General features: G+C 37.8%; 1 protein-coding gene across 9 annotated transcripts in view; it reads right to left on the bottom strand.

Annotated features, from left to right (window-relative positions):
* Window positions 1–23917, bottom strand: part of MAGI2 (membrane associated guanylate kinase, WW and PDZ domain containing 2) — a 1339556-nt gene that overhangs the window by 482550 nt on the left and 833089 nt on the right. For all 9 annotated transcript variants that reach the window (XR_005982860.1, XM_041723679.1, XM_041723675.1 and 6 more), the window contains exon 4: window positions 3138–3353. Coding sequence is in view for 8 of the 9 variants with exons in the window: in XM_041723679.1 (XP_041579613.1) it covers window positions 3138–3353 (216 nt within the window). In the remaining variant the exon portion in view is untranslated. The remainder of the gene's footprint in view (window positions 1–3137; window positions 3354–23917) is intronic.

The raw sequence follows: 23917 nt of genomic DNA on the forward strand, positions 1-23917 counted from the left end.
AGTAAAATAATGATCATGCACCTACATGTTGCTGAGAAATGTATTTATGCTTCTATTGGTGCTACTACACTCGGATAGCATAGCAGCTAAGAACATGCTTCTGGATCGATATTTCCTATAAATAAATCCCAGTTTCTGGGCAAATTACTTAACAGTAGTGTGCCTCAGTGTCCTATTCTATGAAATAGTACCTAACCCGTAAAATCTGTTAGGAGAAATAACTGAACTAGTACACATAATGAAGTTAAAGAGTTCCTAGCACATGGTTAGCATCCACAAGAGGTTAATTTTTACATTATTTATTATCGGTATTATCAGCATTTTTATGTAATGGAATAAAAGTACCTCAGTAAGCTTTTCTCACTTTCTAAATGCACCTCATCGATTATACTATTTATGCTCTGAATTGACATCTGATGTTAATTAGTATTATAGGCTCTTAGTTGATACAGGACGGTAACTAAAATTTAAGCAAGAATTTTCTCAATATTGTTTAAAGTGTCTTACATCTGGTAAACATGTATGGGAAGAAAAAAGGCAGGATAAAGACCCTATGCTAGAAAAAAACGTGACAAAGTTCAAAAGATGAAGATCTGAGTGAATATATATGGGAAGAAGGCAATGTGAACCCTAAAGTTTCTATTGGATAAATATAAAGAGAAACAAAGATTTCTAATAAAGGATGAAGGACCAATTTCTGGTTTGGGGCTGTTTTCTCCATCTTTGAACACTGGGCAAAGAGCCGCCTAATTTACATATGTCTCATCTCCCATAAGGGACAGAGAAGTCCAGCCAGGCTGCAAGCATCTGTAAGCATTTGTGGCATCTATTGACTATCCAGACACCCCAGAGTTGGCCTGGGTAGTTGTTCTCTACTGTCCTCAGGCTGAGAGGTCCAGGGACAGACATACTGTCAGGGCTGCTTAAGAAGAGTGCAAACCAATCCATTTTCCTTGGGACCCCTCCTGCCTAGCCCAAACTCACAAACAAACCAAACCCAATTCCTTACGTCTAATGTATGAATTGCTTTCTACATTTACTGTGATCCCCAATTAAATAAATTTCTAATTTACAAATAAATCTATGTCAAGAATACTTCATTTGATTTGCCTTATACAGAGTAGAAATGCAATAGAAACCAACGATTCAGGCCCAACCAAAGGCAAATATTTTATGTTTTTAGCTGTAAGGTATTAATCAGTAACAAACTCTGTAACTGCTTTTTGATCTCCAATTTTGTTTTTTTGTGATTACTGCTTCCACTTGGCTGAATCATTTTGCTTCTCATATCAAAGATAGCTAAGAAAACTATGTACTACCAACTTAATTCAAAATCCATTACATAATGAAAAATAAATATTTTGACAAAGATATTTCAGAATCAGAACAGAAAAGGTTTCTAATTGCTTGAAAATTACCTATAGACCTATAAATTCCTCTCATATACATTTACTTAGTTCTTCACCTTCTGAACCGCATCACAATTTTTTCTGGCACAGGGTCTTTAGTAAGCAAGTTACATTATGTACAATAGTGATCTTTAGCATTTATATCCAGAAATCGGTGATTTGTAGAAACAGAGCAAAGTTTTTCACCATTGCATTTATGGAGGAGGCTGTCCTCCTCTGAGAAATCAAGATGAAATCACTTTTTAAGGTTTTACACACTGATTGGAATAGATTAGATTTTGGTCTCCCTATGTTTGAGGAAAAACATTTTTGTAGGTAATTATGAATAAGGAAGGTTAAGAAATAAGCTTATGAAATGTTGATAAAAATAATAGAGCATGAAAATTAAAATACTATGTCACTATAGAAATGGTACAATGATAATTAAAAATAGAGACATCAAAATAGTTGTAGGAAATATATTATTATTATTAATAATATGTATGCGGGGCAGCCCCCCGTGGTGCAGCAATTTAGCGCCACCTACGGCCTGGGGTGTGATCCTGGAGACCCAGGGTCGAGTCCCACATCAGGCTCCCTGAATGGGGCCTGCTTCTCTGCCTCTCTCTCTCTCTCTCCCTCTCTCTCTCTGTCTCTATGAATAAATAAATAAAATCTTAAAAAAATAATAATATGTATGCAAAGTTCATGTGTTAACATTTTTTTTCAAGAGCTTTTCAGCTCTTAGATTTTCAATGCCTACTAGTAGGCTGTTATTAAAAAATAAATAATTAATAAAACTTTGGAAATTTACTCCAAGCTTAGAGGCTATAAGAATGCCATAGTTAGGGCAGCCTGGGTGGCTCAGCAGTTTAGTGCCACGTTCAGCCCGGGGTGTGATCTTGGAGACCTGGGATCAAGTCCCACGTCGGGCTCCTTGCATGGAGCCTGTTTCTGTCTCTGCGTCTCTCTCTCTCTCTCTCTCTCTCTGTGTGTCTCATGAATAAATAAATAAAATCTTAAAAAAAAGCATATAAAAAAAGAATGCCATAGTTTTGCTTTAACATTTAATCATAAGTAATGTAAGGAAAAAAACTAATTTTATAATTATAATAAAATTTGGCACTCGGTTAGTAATAAGCACAAGAAAATAGCAAAGCCATACCCTTGTGCAAACACACTTTATATCTGCCTGCTCTTCTTTATATATGTGATATGATAGATCATAAATAAAAAAGATAACAAGCCTTTTCCTTGTTCAAGGGTAGGTGCCTTTACGAAGTCAATGTCTAAAGATGCTTTTTCCACATTGCCAGATTAGATAGTAAGGGTGGAGAGAAAAATATACAGACATGGTGTAGCTCTAGTCATTTTGAGTACACTGTTCATTGAAGTTGTTAACTAAATCACATGAAACAACCTCTTTTTCCAGAACAGTGAGTATAGTAAGATTTCTAAGGATAGATTTTACCTAATTTTAATTAGCAAAGACCCCAGAACTTTATACAATCATATTCATGACTTGTAATATTTTCTAAAATGTAGAAATAATTCATTATATTTCTATTAATACTGTGTATATGAAACAAAAAAACCGAGGAACCTAAACTAATTGCTTTATATGTCGAAATTAAAACTAATAAAATGGATACAAGAATTATGTCCTTTCCATTTGATATTAGAATCATCTCTCTCTGAGGTTAACTATAATCATACATATAAATATGTACATATGTATAAATGACTAACCTGGTGTTACTACTACTCCATTTCCATTGACCACAGGCCTCTCTTCCTCTTCTTCCTCGGGAGGCTCTATACTGGCTTTCTCCATGTTGCTCACTGATTTATTCCTCTTCCGTTTTCCTTCAGCACTTGGAGTGGCTCCCGGAAGTATCTGGTCTGTTACATTTAATAATAATGGTGCTGGTTCTGCTGGAGGCTTTGGCGTGCCGTAGTAATTGTCTGCAAATGATACCAAAACTTTAGGGAGTTAGATATTTCTCTTACTGTGTGTACAGTTTGTAAAAAATAGAAATTATGTTGATAAATGTGTATCCTGTTTCTTACATATACATGTATTTTACATGCATACAGATATATGGCTTTGTCTCCTTTCACATTTTTATATGTATCTTTATTTGTTGCTTTTACTATATTGGGCTTTAATGCTTAAATAAAGATACAGATTTATCTTCATTTTCACCTTTTGCCAAACCAAAATATAGTCTTATATATTAGTCTCATATTGTTCAAAGCTATTTCAAAATTATTTTTAAAATTTGATATGCCTGATTATAACCTTTTTAAAAATAATTATGTCTGAATGAGGGTGCAGATAACTTTTTTTTAAAAGATTTATTTATTATTTGAAAAAGAGAGAGAGAGAGAGTATGGGCAGGGGGAAGGGCAGAGGGAGAGGCAGAGAAACAGAGGCAGTACTGATCATGGAGCCAGATGGGCAAGTCTTGATTTCAGGAATTGAAGATCCTGACCTGAGCTGAAACCAAGAGTCAGATGCTTAACTGACTGAGCCTCCCAGGGGCTCTTCGTAGTTTTTTTTTTTTTTTTTAAGCATATCTCACAACAGTCTGGAAAGGAAAAGTATATTGTGCTTTTTCTGTAGCTTTCAAAAGGCTTTGACTGTTTTCCTTGATGTCCACAGTGACCTGCCCAGAGGGGTATCACCAGGCCAGTTCAGTGGTTCTCATGGCTGCTGACTGCGGGCCTACTGCCCTAATCATAGCTCTCATGATCTGAGCTATGGAATATCTGTTCCTCCCATCAGTCTGAGAGACCTCTTAACGGGGGAGATGGATTCTTATTTCTCTCTGTAATAACAGCCTGACACATAGTAGCCACGGAATCAATGCTTACCAAGTGAGCATCTTTATATATTTAAGGAGATTATTTATAGTTTAAGATTTTGATTGGTAAAGAACATCGTGGTGTTTTGTAAAATCAGTGTTATACTTTTAGCATCAGCTTCAAGCCCACATTGGTGTTTTCATTTAATTGAATAATTTATGCACTCATTTGCTACTCATTCATTACAATCTTTATTTAGTACTGACTCTGCATCCAGGCACTCCAATATATGTTTGAGAGAAAATGATGACTGTAAAACAATCCTTGTCTTCCAGATGCTTAGCAGTGTGGTGTAGAAGACAGGCACTGCTGACATCAAGCAGATAAGCATTGTAACAGGAAATGGGACTAAGTACTGCAATCAAGAAGCAATGGAGGAGGAAGCATGTCTCACTATCTGTTGAGGCCACTGAAGGCTGCTGGGAAAACAGTGTGTTGTGAAAGAAACAACCCATGATCTGGAAGTCATGGGTTCTGGACTTGGCTTTTCTACATGATTACAACTCAAGGAAGTTACTTAACCTCACTGAGGGTAAATTTCTTCATCTATATATTGGGAATAGCAGTACTTGTTATATCTATGTTCTGGGTGGCAATAACCAAAACCTACTATAGTTTTGTTTTTTTAAAGGCTTTATTTATTTATTTATTCATTATTTATTTATGAGAGACAGGGAAAGACAGGCAGAGACATAGACAGAGGGAGAAGTAGGCTCCCCATGGGCACCCCAATGCAGAACTCGATTCCAAGGCCCTGGGATCATGACCTGAGCCAAAGGCAGACACTCAACCACTGAGCCACCCAGGTGCCCTCCAAAATCTACTATAGTTAAGTTAAACATGAGAGAGAAATATGAGATGGTTAGTTAAGGGAAGAGGCTGAACAATCTTGGGGGAAATGGCAGAAACAAAGGAGTCTGGTCAAAACATGCAAGTTGCATCTGTTTGGCCTGGACTCTGAAAGCCCAGCTGATTCCACTGCCATCGGCACAGGCTTCACCTGCCTTTCCTTTGGCTGGAGTGAGGCCCAATCTCTCCTCAGGAGCGCTGATTCATTCATTTCCAAGAAAACACTCGGGCAGGTTTGTCTCATTGGCTGAGGCTCAGTCATGGGAGAGCCTGTGAGCTGCCGAATTAGAGCTGGAGAATGGCTGCTCTCCTTTGGTTTCAGGAGAGGGAGGCAGAGCCATACCTTCCATCCTTCTCATCACAGGGCTTTCCCCCAAGAGGGGATGGTCTTGGGGTGCTGGGCCCACAGAAATGACCAATATCTACCTACTACACTTGTCCTCCTCCTTGGGCTACTATGAAGATGAAGAATGTAAGAGGAAGTGCTTCATAAACTGTGAAATTGAAATGGTTTTAATGGCAGTGTAAACCTCATGTTCGCACTAAGTGAATATTCTGAAGGCTAGCTGTAACACTAATGCTATTGCTCATTTTCATGGCTATTCACAGTTGTAAGAGAAATACAAGAGAAAAATATCATCATGTAAAGTGGTTCTTATACATGTAAAACTTTTATACAGTAGTCTGCAAAGTGGATGATACATATTTTGCTAAAGGTTACTTTCTAATTTAATTTAGAGCATTTCGAATGAATCAGACTTTTAAATGTACTTGCTGAATTCTGAGCAAACAAAAACTGCTAGTTACTTCTTAGAAGTCTATGAATTATTATTATATTTCAGCATCCCTAAGGGCTTGCACCATTCTTAGTGTACTGCTATGCTTTCTATGAAATCTCAATACTTAACTGCTTATCTAATAAACATAAAGTAAAACTAGTCAATAACCCACATGTCCCAATAAATAATATACTTGTTAGTGGTATTCTGAGAATCTTAATTCCTTTAAGTATACAGTATTGAGAAAAATGGATCACATGTCAGTGTTTTTTCCCCCAACTTGTCTTTTATAGTTTAAATCTCCCTGAAGTAGAAACATAACCTTTTATTAATTAGAAATAAATTCCTAGTTCAGGCTAAAAATAAATATGAAGTAACAGATCCTGTGGAATTTATATTGCTAAATAATGTGATTATAAATTATATAATAATATTCTATTTCTACTATTTGATTTATGAAAATAAGACTTCAGATTAAATTCTAGATGTAAAACTGTATGAATCGTTAGTTAAAATGTTAAGATTATCTTCATTAGCAATAATAAGAAAAATTTAGAAGAGGCACAGAAATAACCCATATAGTTACTACACTTGAGGAATATAATTTACTAAGAACATGCTATTATACCATACGCAATGCATAAAACCAGGCAACCAGAAATAACTAAACTAAGTTGAAGAATTAGCCAGGTAGTCAGTTAGCTAAGTCATTGAAGTGATTCCCTGATGTAAGTGTACAGAAACCCATATGCTAAGGGTAAAATGTGCCTTTTAGGTAACATATCAGTATGTTTTCAGAAGAAAATGAACACCAAACCACTTTCAAATATAATTTGAAAATAGTGTCCCATTAAGAATGAGATGCCTTTATGCACAGTGCCAACATTTAGCAAATCTAAAATCTCAAAATACCCTAACAAAATGGCATAACATTTAATGGCACAGATCATGAAATAAACCTGTCTTGAATCCTGTGTCCCCTGAACTGGCTACCTCATTATATCCTTAAATTTCTTTGGTTAAACTGGGAACATGGGGCTGTAAGATGATCAGGGACAAAGCAGCAACAGCAATGACTAGTATTATTACCACCATCACCACCACCACAATTTACTGAGCTGGGCACTGTAATAAACATTTTACCTAAGCACTCCTGGATCAAATGGGGGCTAGAATAACTTTTACCCTCAGTGCTGTTATAAGGATTAATGGTAACAAAGGGACACGTAATGAGATTGGTTCAGAACACATCTCAATATACGATGGCTACCTTGGACATTTATTCATCAAAAAATGTATGAAATTCTGTCTCTGTAGTTAAAAGAAAATGGAGGCTCTAAAAATTAAACTGTTTGCCAATATTACAAATGAAGCATGTGGAAAAACCTGTATGACTTAAGAACCTCATCTCTTCAAAATATTATGTTGCCTCCCAAGAGGGAAAAAAAGGGGGGCGGGGATGGAATTTGCAATCTGCCCAGAACTGACAGGAGAGAAGTTCATTCAAAACCACAAGCAATGGGGGGGGGGGGGGGGCGCTGTGGAGGGGGAGAGCTGGCTGGTTCATTTGCTAGAGAATGCGACTCTTGATCTTGCGTGGTAAGTTCCACCCTACATTGGGTGTAGAGATTACTTTTCTTTAATATTTTATTTAATTATTTATGAGAGAGAGAGACAGAGAGAGAGAGAGAGAGAGGCAGAGACACAGGCAGAGGGAGAAGCAGGCTCCGTGCAGGGAGCCCGACATAGGACTTGATCCCGGGTCTCCAGGATCAGGCCTTGGGCTGAAGGCGACACTGAACCGCTGAGCCACCGGGCTGCCCTAGAGATTACTTAAGAATAAAAATCTTGGGATCCCTGGGTGGCGCAGCGGTTTGGCTGTGACTATCTCTCACAGCCCTCTCTCTCTCTCTGTGACTATCATAAATAAATAAATAAATAAATAAATAAATAAATAAATAAATAAATAAAAGAATAAAAATCTTTTTTAAAAAGCCACAACTATTAAACACAAATCATTACTTTCTAAAGGGAAAGGTAGTAATTGCTACCAAAAAATAAAGTTGGGACATTTTTGGTGACTTTTTTCCCTCCCCCCCTTCCAAAAATGTACATGTGTGCATGTGTCTAAGCATATGTGTGTTTTTTTTGGAAATGAAGTGGGATATAGGCTTTTCTAGTCTATTTTTCTCTGAATACATCTGTATTTGTAAAAAATGATGTATTCATTAGAAGTTTCATGTAAATTTAATATAAGATTTTAGTTTGTTATTGAATATGATGGCAAAATCAAATGATACATAGAATTGCTCACTTATTTCTATTATAATTAGGATTATCTATACATTACGTATTCTTCTTTTTAATCAATGCCTGAGGGAAAAAAGACAATTATTTGAGGAACTTGATTTATTCCTCAGCTTTTTGAGCTCTTAAAAGAATGATTTGGGATCCCTGGGTGGCGCAGCGGTTTGGCGCCTGCCTTTGGCCCAGGGCGCGATCCTGGAGATCCGGGATCGAATCCCACGTCGGGCTCCCGGTGCATGGGGCCTGCTTCTCCCTCTGCCTGTGTCTCTGCTTCTCTCTCTATCTCTCTGTGACTATCATAAATAAATAAAAATTTAAAAAAAAAAAAAAAAAAAAGAATGATTTTTTTTCCCATAAACTTATAGTTCTAAAGAGTGAAACAGGGTGGATGCACCTATTTCTGATATCATAAACATGGAAAAGCTTTCTAGAAATCTGATAAAAGAATACTCTATTAAATGTCAATAATTGGTTTTATAATAAAAATTCATAAATGCCCATTTATAATGGACAGTGTACTAATTTCTTGTAAAGGAAGAGAGGCAACATAATTACATTGTTATGAACTAAGCTTGCCTAGTGTGTCCCTGGAAAATCTAATCCATTACCCACTTTTATGCAGATCCATTCCTAAGTCATTCATAAGAGATGAACATAGCTTTCTTTCTTTCTTTTTTTTTTTTGAAAATAGCTTTCTAAATAACTTTTCGCATGGTATACTGGAAGACTACAGGAATTATTTCTCTTCTTATCAGACTAAATAATCTTTTCAAATAGTCTTAATCTAAGTTTTCAAAATAATGTTTGGATCCATTTTCTGACCTTTCCCAGGTGTGTGTTTGTTTTTTCCACATTGATTTTAATGGCAGATTCAAGGGCGAAAAAGAATAGACTATTTAAACGAATTATAAACTCTTTTCTGTACTGCTGGTTTTTATTGAAGGAGAATAGACACCAAAATAGTATTTTCTGAGGCATACCGTATTCTTTATGCCTGTAAGTTCTGATACTATGATAAAAAGTAGGAATGACACTGAAAACTAATATTAGGTACGAGGAAATGCAATACTCCAAAGTGGAATATCTTGAAATGCTTTTACTTATTTCCAACATGTTCTCCCTTTAAATAAGATCAATTTTCATTATGGGAACATGTGATTTGTTATTTAAGTGCATTTGGCTTTTTAAGTAGTATACTCAGATGCTGACTCTGTTGTTTCAGTCCTTTGGGTATATAATAATAACGTGTAGATTTTACATCAAATGGTCATAGTTCATTCCATTTTGCACCCAAGTGGAGCTGGATTTTAGAAAGATAATATTCTTGTCTTCAACATACCTCACAGATTAAAGTCTTGACCCTCATTTCTCCCCAATATTCTCAGTGCTTTTAGTCCCGTTTTGGTAACCAGAAAGAATCAATTTCAGATAATGGTTTAGTAGAAGAGAGATGATTGCTTACAGGGACTCTAAGGCATGCATACAACACAGCCCATCACTGGGATCCCTAGAGCTTGAGAATCTGTCCTTGTGCTGGAAACAGTGTATGGCAAAATTTAAGAGGTTGGGAATCTCATCATTTGTGTTATATAGTTTTATAAATGGAGCAAATAGTTTTTGATACTTAGCCTCCTTAATGACACCTACAATATGTGACTCTGGCATCAGACAGAAAGAAAACATTCAGAGTTCGAGATCTATTCATAATTTATTACGTTGGAAAATTTGCCAAATTGTAAATAAACATTTTCATCCACATCAATGATTCAGATTTTTATTATAGAAACACAGATCATGAAAAGATTCAAATTTTAAGATGTTTCATATATTACACAAGGGATATCAATGAGTTAAAATTAGTATCAAAACTCTTGTCAGCCAAGGCAAGAATTAGTCATATGGGCACAGAGTTAGTGTTTTAGAAATTCTGTAAATACAAAACAAAGTTGGTAAATGCAATCTAGACAATATTCTCCTCTTCTAAAATTGCATGTCCTAAAGTGCAATTCCTAAAATGCATGTCCCAAAATTCCCAAAGAAAACAAGACTCGGCGTCTCACTTAAGAATGCTTTTGTGAACTGGTTTTTGAAGTTATTTTGTAAGCAGCTTTAATACTTAACTTTGGTCTCCCCCAAAAAAGGTCTCATTTCCTCATCATGTCATATGTAGTTAGTAGCCTCCAGCCAAGATGCAAAAACTTCATGAACTCAAAAGATAACGTCTTGTTCTCTTGCAGAGAAGAGCATTAATCTCATATGTGCTGGGGATAGGAACAACATCCCAAATGATATTTTGTCACTGATACTTACACTGAACAGTAAATTGCTGAATTTTGTAGAAATTCAATGTTAAATGAGACAGTAGTACAAACAATGTGAAAGTTTCTGTTTTTTCAGATGCCAAGTTGAATTATTCTGCAACAAACTCTACCTAAGAATTTCAGGTTTATTCTAAATTAAATGTTTATTGGTTTTACAACACAATATGATCTCCAATGACAAGCATTCTAAATTTTACTGTCTTCAATTGCCTATCAATGCTCTCCAAAAATCACATAGATGACTTCATCTAACATTTTCTGAAACTTGTCTGCAAGTTTTTGTAGGTTTCCTCTGGTCATTCTGACCAAACTTTCATTTATTTATGTTAGCCAACGTGGACAGGCACAAGATAAATCTTTGCCAAATGTAACTGTTCCCAGACTGGGGAGGGTAGGTGGTTCGCTTATTTAAAGGGACTCACATACCCTTCTCTTTAGTGACTCTTCCCTTCAGGCGTTATTCGGAAGAGTTCAGAACATTTCCCTCCTGTCCCAAATAACATACGGACAGAAGTTATGCAAGGAAATCCTCAAGAGAACAGAAGGACATTATATGCAATTTCTCAATGTCAAATATACATCTGCTTTCAAAGTAAAGCATTTGAACATTTATAATTATAGCAACATCAAAAAGTGTACAAGCCCAGTTCACAAGCATATTGCATTTAAATAATATTAGATCCCTTGGAGCAGTACTGCCTGTAAAAACGTAATGTGAGCCACAAATATAAGCTACATATGCAATTTAAATTCTTCTACTTATCCACTTTTTTAAAAAGAAAAAAAGATGAAAGTTATTGTAACTGTAATATATTTTGCTTTGTCCAATATATCAAAACTATTATCATTTCAATATATGAGCAATATAAAAGTTATGAATGCAACATTTTTACTTTCTTTCTTACCAAGTCTTTAAAACCCAGTGTATAGCTTACACTTCCAGCACATTCTACGTTGGACACACCCCATTTCAAGGACTCAATAGCATTATCTGAATAGTGGCTACTATACTGGACATCATAGCCTCAGATAATTCCTTTTAACCCATAACATTTTAGATTACCATATTATCACCTGACTGATTTATTTTTCTTGTAAATAATAAAGTGAAATCTCTGCTTTAAATGACTAAGAAAACTGAATAAACACCAAAATATGGTAACAATTTCAGGTGGCATTGTGTCAATGATATTTCTCTTATATAAATGCTTTGCTGCACTGAGGACATGTAAAATATTATTAATCACCAAACAGATGTACATTTCCTAGCAACGCTCTTCCATCCTGCTTCGCAATCATCCATTTTATCACTTTATCTTGTCTTAACTTGAAAAATCCACGTTTGACTTTATTATCAAGTTACAGGTTAAAGGAGGTGAAACACAACCACAAATGCTTCAAGTAAATAATGTAAATATGAACTTCCATGAGGACCCTGTTCTCATGTTCGAATATAAGACTAAAGCGTCTCTTTATAATCAGTCACAACCTACGGAGAGAGGAATTGATGACTCATGGAAGTAATGTTAAAACATAAATTATTCTTATTTGTTGTCCTCTCTCTTGTTATCTCTCTAGTAACAGTCTTATTTTGAATATCCATACTATTGGTACCAAGTGCCTCACTTTTCTTTCAATTGACTCCTCCTTTCATATCTCATGTTCATAATCATTCAAATTTTCTTTTTTCTCTATACAGTATATATTTCCCATTTCCAATTTCTTTTGGGTCTTATGTGACTGGGTTTTAACACTCTAAAAAACTAATTTAAATGAAAATACTGATGACTAACATTGGCTTAAGATATCCCATTTAATGCTTGTATTTTAACAATATTCAAAACTATATACTAAAAGGTTAATCATGAAATTTGGGCTATAACTAGTCAATTCAGTGGTCGAACAAATTTTCAGAAGCACCTTGGATGCTATCAAGAAACACAAAAGAAGTGTTTTTCTGAGTAGCCCAGGCACTCAGTGGGTAAATGTGATGACCTTTGGGGAACCTACGCAAAATGTCAAAGATTTTTGGAAAACAGCACTGTGAAAAAAATTATATAATGATTCCACTTAGTAATAAATTTACATGTCTGGAAACCATGAGCGGAAATCATTTTCAATTGTGTTATTAATTGCAATTAACTGTTTAAGTTTTTAAGGTGTCTAGTGAGCTCAGTGCAAAAGAGACAGCCACTTCACAGCTCAGTAAATAAAAAAGTAGACATGAAAATTTAATGAATTTTTAAATGGGCATTTATACAAAGCTCAGTGGATGCCTGGAGATAGTTATCTTGATTAAATTTACTTTTTCAAAAATTGATAAGAGAACCTGCACTTTTCAAGGACAATATTATTTTTCTCAGACAACATTTACGGCTTGTCATATAACTTTCTTCTCTCAGTGGTGCTATTAACTGTGATACTTTGAGATTACTAAAATTAAGAGACCTCTAAGACTTTGTTTTGTCACTGTCTTACAAGTACAATACCCAGGGAAATTGTGATTAATTTTAATTTGATTGTTGGTTAATGATGAAAGAAATTTACCAAACATCTAAACATCTAATTTCTAATCCTCGGTTGCTAATAAAAGTCAGAAAAACAATATGAAAGAATTTTACTTCTCCTTGGAGAATTTGTCTGTTGGATTTTTCCAAGCTTAGTATAGTGGAAAGAACTCTGCACACAGTAGACAATCTGGGTTCTAACTGAGGTTCTATCGCTAACCCCCCACAAGATCTTGGATTAGGCATTAAACTCCTCTAAACTTTAGTTTTCTTGTTTGCGAAATGATAGAATTGGGTCATAGTTCTGAAGTACTCACTTCCAAAGTTCTGCAATGAAAAAAATTTAAAGGCTCTAATGACCGGGTTATATTTCCTCGCCATCATATTAGAAAGTCCTAAACTGAAAATAGAAAATGGCACTAAAATGTAGCCAATAGTTTCAATTACTCGAGAGCCTGGACTCATCTGCCTTCCTGACATAAATGTGAAGAACTGTCATTTTACTCTCTATTTCTTTGCACATTCCCTTTTGGGAAGGTGGTTGTGGTTGCAGAGTATTTCTATTTTTGTTCCAAGCCTTTCATTTGCATCCATCCCTGTTGGTGAATTAGATAGTCCTTAAATATATCCCCACAGGATGTGAACTGTGATTACTTTGTGGAAGGCCATATACGAAGCACTTGAACTTTATATTTTAGTCCACGTGATGCTTTAAAAATTTCTGACTTTTTTAGAGTCAGCATTTTCATTGTGATCATCTTGTGGGAGACATTTATGGACATAAATCCTAAGTGTTGGAGTATGGCTAAAGTTAGCAGGTGTAATTTAGATGTACATAGAACCAATTTATAAGCCAAGAGAACCAAAAAGGCTAAAGAAAATAAGAGTCCTTGGTATCTAACCATAAGGCTTGGTCTGTACAATAATAACACAGATTTTTTTTCTCTGAATCAATATACACACGACCTATGAAAATCAATCTCTTCACAAATAAAATTGTCAGAACTACTGGCACTTCCTGGTTAAAAAGCCAGAAACCAACCATTAATTCTTTAAAGATGCATGTTTTATTGGGGTGGACCTCTCCTACTCCTCAAATTTTTACATTATAATTTTGCCTGTCACAGGATCTTCCTTATTTGTAGTAAATTATGAAAGTACCAGAAATACAAGTTTATTTTCTTTTTTAAAGATTTTCATTTATTTGAGAGAGAGACAGAGAGCATGAGCAAGGGGAGAGATAGAGGAAGAGGGAGAAGCAGGCTCTCTAGTAAGCAGGGAGCCTGACATGAGAGGCTCAATCCCAGGACCCCAGGATCATGACCGAGCCGAAGGCAGATGCTTAACTGATTGAGCCACCCAGGCACCCTGCAGAAATACAAGTTTATCATCGAATAATTATTGCATTAGTAAAAGGGAAAAAAAAGGGAAGTATATGAGTCAAGAAAAGTTCAGAAAAGAAGTAGAAAGAAATGAAGAAAAAGGAGAAAAAGGAAGAGGAAAATAAAGAGAAGAATAGGTAGAAAATGAAGAAGAGGAAGAGGACTAGAACAAGGAGCAACAAGGACTAGATACATGTGATGTATCTTCCTATGAAGCTGTAGAGTTCTAAAACAATCCCTGAGATGACATTCTGGCCAAAGCCATGCATATATGGCCATCCGTCACCACATAATAACTGATAACATGGAAGTTACACTGCCTAATATTGCAGCCTTTTGCTACATCTAGCCACTGATGGAGTTGAAATGTGGCCAGTTTTGCTTTGAGATGTGCTGTAGTATAAAATCCATGCTAAATTTTGAAGACTTAGTGTGCAAAAAAATAAAGCATCCCAGTAATCATTTTTATGTTAATTACATGTCAAAATGATAATGTTTAGATCACATAATGCTGCAATTCCTAGCCTAGTTCTGAAAAAAGCAAGACTTAATAAGTAGTCAATTACTGATGGCAGATAATGACATCCATAACTAATAAGAGTGGGTGAAGAGGAGGGTGAGAATCAATCCAAAGGTCCAGGACAGTAAGAGACACATGACGAACAAGAGGCTCAGTCAGGAAAAGGGTTCACTGCAGGGTGAGATTTTTATCAGCTAACCAAGCCAATGAGAGCTGAGTAATGGACAGAAGGACATCCAACTGTTCATCATTCATTCACCAAATATTTAGAGGCCACCACTATGTGTCAGGCATGTATTACCGCAAGGCACAATGGTGAACAAAACAAGCAAGTCCCCCTCTGAAACATACCTTATACTGGGGAGACACAGTAATCAGAATAATCAAACAAATACAAAATTACAAGCTGTCAAGAGCTATAAAGATCTAGTAGTGGTATTTTTAAGAACTCTGAGAAGAGCTCAAATTAGGATAGTTAAGGGGAAAAAATGAATTATGATTGAACACCCAGTCCCCTTCCCCGATCTGGGCCAAAAATATTTCTGAATCAGCACAGATCTTTAAAGAAATATATGTGGCTTTTCTAACAATAAGAAGTAAAATTTCTCTATTATTCCCAAAACTTGTCCCAAGGACATCTCTGAAAGTCAAATGGCTCAACTATATGCAAGCTGACTAATGTGTGTGTGTATTTTCTCCCGAAACAAACCAAGTTGCTTATAAAAATTAATTTCAAAATTTCTGCTACCTAGTCAGCCAGGTAAGTTCCTGCTTTCCTAATTTAACTCAAGGCATAATCTACATTGTAAAATACTTTAATATTCCACAAACTCAAAGGCTATGTGGTATGAGATCTAAAGTTTGTTTTTTGATGATTTAAATGCATTCAAGATAGAGTCGATGGCAGGCTTAACATGATGACTGACCTTCTCCCACGTTGGTACCACAACAGTATGGCCTCCTTTTCTAGACTGATTACTAGTGTGGGTAAGTCCTTCTTTCCTTCTGACAACAGGGAAGGGGGTGGAGTCAGTGAGAGGACAGCTTTGCCAGGGCACTGATGTCTACGCTAAGATTAGAAAGGTGAGTAGCATCACTCAAATGATGTCTCAGTAAATGTCTCCACTCAATAAAATCTCAAGCAGTACGGGCAGAAGAGCATTCCAGGCTGAAGAAATAAATCTGCAAAGCCTTGACTCTGGAGGAAGAATAGTTTTTCGAAGAACTAAAAAGAGAACAGTATGGTTGGTGCCAACAACAGAGAGAGCCCTGAAGCTAGAGATCAAAAAGCTTTGTTAAAGTCTTGGGTTAATTTTCAAAAAGTAAAGGGAAGCCATTGAAGGTTTTAAAAGACATTTGAATTTGTTTTTTAAATGGATTGTTAGGCTGCAGCATGTAGAATGGACTAGAACCGGCAAGAGGGAAAGTCTTCAAGTCAATGAGGGATTTATTGCAGGGGTTCACTGATTGTAATTGGCTACTGGGAGGTGATGAACATGGGGACAACAATGAGATTTGGTTAGCTTTCAGAGGAGGAAAACACATGAAATAAAGTTTGGATAGGAACTAATATTAGCCACTTGCTTGAAGGACTGTAAGCCTTTCCGTGATGACCTCCCTTTCTTTCTCCTTGAAAGAAATATTGGACAGAACTTCTAAATTTGCACCCAATACTCAGGATTTCTTTTAGAGATGCTGTGAATTGGCATAACCAAAGTGACATATAGACGTCTTTCTTAAAATATTACAGAATTCTCTAAGTCTTAATTTTCCTTCTTAAAAATTTTTATAGATATTCAGGAACTGATTGGTGCCCCCATCAGAATTTGTTTCTACCTCTTGTTATAGCTGTTATCTTTATGGTAATTATTTATTTAATGCCTGGATAGCACTGAATTTTGGCTTCTTAAAAGAAGCTATTTATCATTTAGCTTTGTTTTCCCAGCATCTAGAATAATACTGACATCTAGTCAATACTGAGTAAATGAATTCTCACACTGACAAAACACCCACATTCTGTAAAGAAAGATGCAATCCTTCTTGCTCTTTCTTGTTGTAGGATCTTGCAGGACATGCAAATTCTCAGGCCCTAGTCCTCTACCACCTAATCAGAATCTCTGCTGCCTGGGTCACTCCAGCTCATTCTGATGCACACTGAAGTCTGAAAACCACTGTTTTTTTCCCTCAAAAACCACTGCTTTTGCCTCAAGGTCAGGTAGACCAATCAAATGGGGTTTATTTTGAAAGTCAAGCTAGAATAAGAAGGATTCAAGTAGCCTATTTTAGAATCTCTTACCATTCTTTCTTCCAAATAATCTTTTATAAAAAGCTTCAGGACAATGTAAGTGTTTTTGGTATTGAAATTCTGGGGTGCTTGGATTGCTCAGTCAGTAGAGCATGCAACTCTTTTTTTTTAAATTTATTTATTTATTCATGAGACACAGAGAGAGAGGCAGAGACCTAGGCAGAGGGACAAGCAGGCTCCCTTGATGTGGAGCCTGATGTGGGACTCAATCCAGGGACTCTGGGATCGTGCTCTGAGCCAAGGCAGATGCTCAACCACTGAGCCACCCAGGCATCCTGAGCATGCAACTCTTGATCTCAGGGTTGTGAGTTTGAGCCCCATGTTGGGTATAAAGATTACTTAAAAAAAATAAGATCTTTACAAAAAAATTCTAATTCTTTACCAAAAAAAATCTGTCTATATGAGAGGTCAGCAAACTCTTTCCTGTAGAGAGCCAGGAGTAAATATTTTAGGGTTTCCAGGACATATAGTCTCTTTACAATTACTCAATTTTGCTCTTGTAGTATGCAAGCAGTCACAGCCCATAAATGAAGGTCATGTCTGGGCTCCAAAAAAAACAGTATTTCTAGAGACTAAAATTTGAATTTTATGATTTTCATGTAACACAAAATACTGTGCTGCTTTTGATTTTTTTAATGCTATTTAAATATAAAAGCCATTCTTATTTTGTGGGCTGTACAAAAATAGGCATTAGAGTGGATCTGGCTCCCAGGATGTGGACTGCCACCAGATGGTCTACGTAATAATCAAATACTGACACAATCTTCTGGGTATAGACTAAAAGACTCATTAATCGAGCATTTAATATGTTCCCAGTAAATAAGCAATATGAATAAAGTACTTGTCTTTGGGAACTTAAGCGTCCAGAGGAGAAAAGATATTAAAATTAACCAAAGGAAGAGATAAGTAAAGGACATGACAGAGGACTGTAAGAAATAGTCACAGAGAAACCTACTTTAAGCAGGGTAGCAAAGGTCTATCTGAGGAAGTACTGTTTAAATTGAGACCAGAAGAAAGAAAATTACTCATTGTATGAAAAGCCAGGAGAACAGAGTTATGGGCCAAAGAATAAAAGATCACTAGGACAGGGGAGACTGGGGGGCTCAGTCAGTTGAGCATTTGCCTTCAGCTCAGGTCATGAGCCGAGGGCTCCCTGGATCGAGCCCTGTGTCAGGCTCCCTGCTCAGTAGAGAGCCGGCTTCTCCCTCTCATAGGCTCTCTCTCACTCATTCAATTCAATCTCAAATAAACAAATAAAATTTAAAAAAAAAGATCACTAGGACAGAAGGGTTTGACATATGTAGGGAGTGATGAGTTATCATTGAGTCAACATCACTGAAACATAATGGGTGAGGAGGAGAGGTGCAGGATTCAACGAGAAGCACAAGCAGGAAGCAAATCCTACAAGGCCTTGTCAGCTAAGTCAAGGGATTTGGGAAGAGTTTCAAAAAGAGGAATCATGATTCTATTAAATGTTTTAAATGGCTATTCATTTTTGCCATTATGTGGAAATAGATTTGAAGGGGAATAAGAGAGATGGGAGATAATTGGAAGACTGGAAGAAGAATGTGTGTGTGTGTGTGTGTGTGTGTGTGTGTGTGTGTGTGAGAGAGAGAGAGAGAGAGAGAGAGAGAGAGAGAAAGAGAGAATGACAAATACACATCAGGTTTTATTAAAACTGAAATACTAATAGCAAAAATAAAATCATTTCACAAACCTAAACTGATAAGCCTAATTGTAGAATTTAATAAAACGTTCAACACTAGAGAATCTGAGCAGTAATTTGGAGGTCAATGGAGTGAGATTTGACCTAAATACAGAACCAAATATTCTAGGAAGAGGACAGAAAGCTTCATTCAACATTTTCCATCAGCTAAACAATGATATTGTTTATATGAACGTAGATAAGAGAAAGAACTCCGAATAAATAGGTAGGTAGGCCTCATAAATGAGTAAGCTTTGATAGTTTACTGCTCATCACAGTGAACAGTTATTCAATCCAGCTCCGTAATGACATTTTTTCCTATTACCAAAGGCATTTATCTAATAACATGACCCTATTAGTAGATCTGTCTAAATTGATATTGAAAGGACAATTAAATCTGGCACTCAGGCTACGACCACTACTCACTGCGGTAGGTTGGAAGGTATTGAACGTCATTTTTAAAAAAGGTATACTGTTAACATTGGGAGCATTAACGCTAATTAGAGTAATGACTTCATTCAGCAATTTCCTTTTTTATGAGGCCATTTGGATCAGGCTCTCTCCTCCACATAAAAGGGCAAATCCTCACTAATTTAGATGATTACCTCATAGGAGTGAATACTAAATGAAAACAGTACCACAGGCCCAGCCTATCATTTCTTCCTCATTACGCCATGTCCCTATTACAGTGGAAACGAGATGAGAACACAGAAAGGTCTTCTTCTTCAGTGATTCACACACAGGTCTCCAGTCATCTTCCCTGACAACATTTTTATGCTCAGAAAAGAAAGCCTACTTCATGTTTGAAAGTTCCATTTTAAGACCATTTTAAGAAACAAGTGTTGATAAATCTTTATTTAGATATACTAGGAATCCATTGCCACTAACTGAGGTAGATAACTGCTCATGTAAGTTTTGAGTTTTGTATTAATCAATTAAAGCATTGCTTAGGGAACAAAAAGCAACTTAAACCAAATTTTTCCATCAGTCTCTTACATTCATGTCACGAGCAACAGACAGCCTATGTGTGACTGTTAGTTTCAAGAAACAATTGCTGTGCTTTGGGCTAGAGGCCGCATGCTGAAATTCATGAATTACAACTCTTCCGACAGGAGTCTTTGATGGCTCCAGGGACTGGAAATAGAATATGAAACTTTCACCTAAAGGTCATTGGCTCCAATTTGGCCTAAACTGGTAGTGACTAAAAGTTATTATCGATAGACAGGTGTTCAGCAAGTGCTACAAAATGAGTCGGTGGTTTCAGTGTAATTTCTAAAAGACAGGTTTCTATGTCAGGAACTCATGATTACCTCATGCCCTAAGGTGGATAGTTTTAGACCGGAGTCAGGACACTGACTGCAAGGAGATATTCCACTGCCTTCTAGCCTTTTCAAATGGTGTTTTTAGATGGGAACAGCCAAAAGTTTTTGGGCAAGTAGCAAGAAGGTTTGTCACTTGGTAGTTTTTGTGCTTGATAGATGTAGAGATATATTTATGTCTAACTAAAGTCTCTCTAAATATCCTTGTGTATGTATAAGATGTGGCAGGTTTTAATGAGAAATGATAAAAAAGATTTCATTAAGACAATTTAATACTCTTGCCTTTCAAAGTGTGATCTGCAGATCAGCACCATCAGCATCACCTCGTTTATTAGAATAGCAAACTTTCGTGCCCACTCCAGACACATTGAATCAGAATCTGCATTTTAACAAGGCCTTCAGGCTATTCAGAGGCACAATAAAAATCTGAGGAGTACAGTGTGTCTAGAGGGCATTGTACAACTGCTCACTGAACACAAAGTGTACTCAATGAACATATGTTGACAAAAATAAAGACCTGAATACTGTTTCTGTATGTTAGTTTCAGAACCTAGTATCCTGAGCTGTTTATATTACTTATGTTGTCACTTATAAGACTGCCTGCTTACCTACTATGTTGGCAACCCCAGTAGACTTTAAGCTCCTAGAGAGCAGGGGCCCAACCAGACATCCGTTTTGACTCCAATCTAGGTTTTATCAGTTGAGTAATGGAACTTGAAATTATGTGTCTTCATTATCTTATGTTAAATTAAGTCATGCTAAATAGTCCTATTCTCATGCAACACTAATTTAAACAGACTGTGTTTACCTGAGAGACCTGAAGAGCTATTGTGATGCCCTGGATCATTACCCAGCAGTAAATTGCTAAACCACTATTTAATGACATTGATGGCTGAATACATGGTAAGGGTATTTTGTCCACTCCGCTAAACTTGTTAGCAGCCACCAAATTAAATACTCAGACCAATTTTTAAAATGGTTTTGTGTGGAACATGCTGCTATTTAATACATTTCATTAAATTTGGTCAACATGAGACTGATTAACTGGGAAATATTAAATTTTGGATTATTATTTTATTTATATGAATGTTTATAGTCACTATTCCCAAAGGAAAAATCTAAAACACATTAACTTTATGAGGCTGATAAATCATTTAGCTTGAAGTTCAGCTGCTCCCTAGGATCTGGGGCTTCTATTCTAAAAATAAACAAAAAAATTTAATGCTGTATTGCACATTTTCCCCAATATACCTTTAATAGACCTTTTCAAGTTACGCAAATAAAAAGTTTATATATTTGGGTGCCCAAGGTTTTCATGAGAGGCTCTCAAGCCAGCTAGATATGTCAGCTGGGCAAGTTCCCTAAATTCTCTGAGCCCATATTTCAACATTTGTTGGTTTATGACCAACTTGATAAAACTACTCTGAGTATTTAATGAAATGGACATTAATAAGGTTTTTGGCTCATACGTACTTCAGGGATGTTTGCTACTCATTTCTGTTACTATTTCTACTATTACTATTTCCATTTCTTTTACTACCATGGCTACTACTACAACTACTACTTACAATACAATATTTGTGTTGAGTTCATTGGGTTTTAAAATAATTGAATACAGAAGATCCACTCCCACACAGTTCACCAGGTAACATCAAAACATAATGCTCCTCATTAAAGAAAACCTTAAAGATATTTAAGTCTACAGGCATAATCATCTTTTTTTCTATTAATGCTAAAGATTCTCCATTACATTTAATCTGATCTTGGCGTTTCTCTAAGCATGGAAAATTAAACATTTGATTTTGATGATTAAGATATTGCCAACAGGGGGGAGGGGCAAGACGGCGGAAGAGCAGGGTCCCCAAGTCACCTGTCCTCAACAAATTACCTAGAAAACCTTCAAACCATCCTGAAAATCTACGAATTCGGCCTGAGATTTAAAGAGAGACCAGCTGGAATGCTACAGTGAGAAGAGTTCGCGCTTCTATCAAGGTAGGAAGAGAGAAAAAGAAATAAAGAAACAAAAAGGCCTCCAAGGGGGAGGGGTCCCGCGAGGAGCCGGGCTGAGGCCGGGGCGAGTGTCCCCAGGACAGGAGAGCCCCGGCCCGGAGGAGCAGGAGCTGCACCAACCTTCCCCGCGGAAAGGGGCTCCCGGGGAATTGGAGCAGGATCCCCAGAAAGGCGGGGACGCCCTCGGGCTCCCTGGGACACTAACAGGCACCTGTGCCCCTGGAGACTGCACCGAGCTCCCTAAGGGCTGCAGCGCTCGGCGGGACCCGGAGCAGCTCGGAGGGGCTCGGGCGGCGGCTCCGCGGAGGGGGCTGCGGGGCTCCGGGAACAGCTCGGAGGGGCTCGGGCGGCGGCTCCGCGGAGGGGACTGCGCGGCTCCGGGAGCAGCTCGGCGGCGGCGGCTCGGGCGGAGGAAGAAGCTCCGCGGAGGGGGCGGCGCGGCTCCGGGAACAGCTCGGAGGGGCTCGGGCGGCGGCTCCGCGGAGGGGGCTGTGGGGCTCCGGGAACAGCTCGGAGGGGCTCGGGCGGCGGCTCCGCGGAGGGGGCTGCGCGGCTCCGGGAACAGCTCGGAGGGGCTCGGGCGGCGGCTCCGCGGAGGGGGCTGCACCGCCGGGAGCGCGAATCCAACAGCTCAGGCCCCAGCACAGGGCGCCGGGACACAGCCCAGGATCCGGCCTCCCCCGGGACAGGCAGAGGCCGGGAGGGCCCAGGACAGCAAGGACGCTCCTGCCTGGAACTGAGCAGATCAGCGGCCCCGCCCCGGAGCCCCCAGGCCCTGCAGACGGAGAGCCCCGGAGCTACTGCGGGAGCTGACTCCAGGGTCCCAGAGCTGCCCCCGCCACTGTGGCTTCCTCCCGGGGCCTCACGGGGTGAACACCCCCACGGAGCCCTGCACCAGGCAGGGGCAGAGCAGCTCCCCCAAGTGCTAACACCTGAGAATCAGCACAGCAGGCCCCTCCCCCAGAAGACCAGCGAGACGGACCAGTTCCAAGGGAAGTCAAGGGACTTAAACTACACAGAATCGGAAGATACTCCCCCGTGGTTTTTTTGTTTTTGTTTTGTTTTGTTTTGTTTTTGTTTTTGTTTTTTTTGTTTTGTTTTGTGCTTTTTTTTTTCTTTCTTTCTTCTTGATTTCTGATTGCTTCCCCCACCCCACCCCACCCCCTTTTTTTTCTTTTTTCTCCTTTCTTTCTCTTTCTCTTTTTCTTCTCTCCCCCCCTTTTTTTTCTTATTTCTCTTTTTTCTTTTTCTCTTTTCTTTCCTTCTCTCTCTTTTTCTCCTTTTCCCAATACAACTTGTTTTTGGCCACTCTGCACTGAGCAAAATGACTAGAAGGAAAACCTCACCTCAAGAAAAAGAATCAGGAACAGCCCTCTCTCCCACAGGGTTACAAAATTTGGATTACAATTCAATGTCAGAAAGCCAATTCAGAAGCACTATTATACAGCTACTGGTGGCTCTAGAAAAAACCATAAAGGACTCAAGAGACTTCATGACTGCAGAATTTAGATCCAATCAGACAGAAATTAAAAATCAATTAAATGAGATGCAATCCAAGCTAGAAGTCCTAACGACGAGGGTTAACGAGGTGAAAGAATGAGTGAGTGACATAGAAGACAAGTTGATGGCAAAGAGGGAAACTGAGGAAAAAAGAGAC

The sequence above is a fragment of the Vulpes lagopus genome, chromosome 11, assembly GCF_018345385.1.
Source record: "Vulpes lagopus strain Blue_001 chromosome 11, ASM1834538v1, whole genome shotgun sequence".
Taxonomy (NCBI): Eukaryota; Metazoa; Chordata; class Mammalia; order Carnivora; family Canidae; genus Vulpes; species Vulpes lagopus.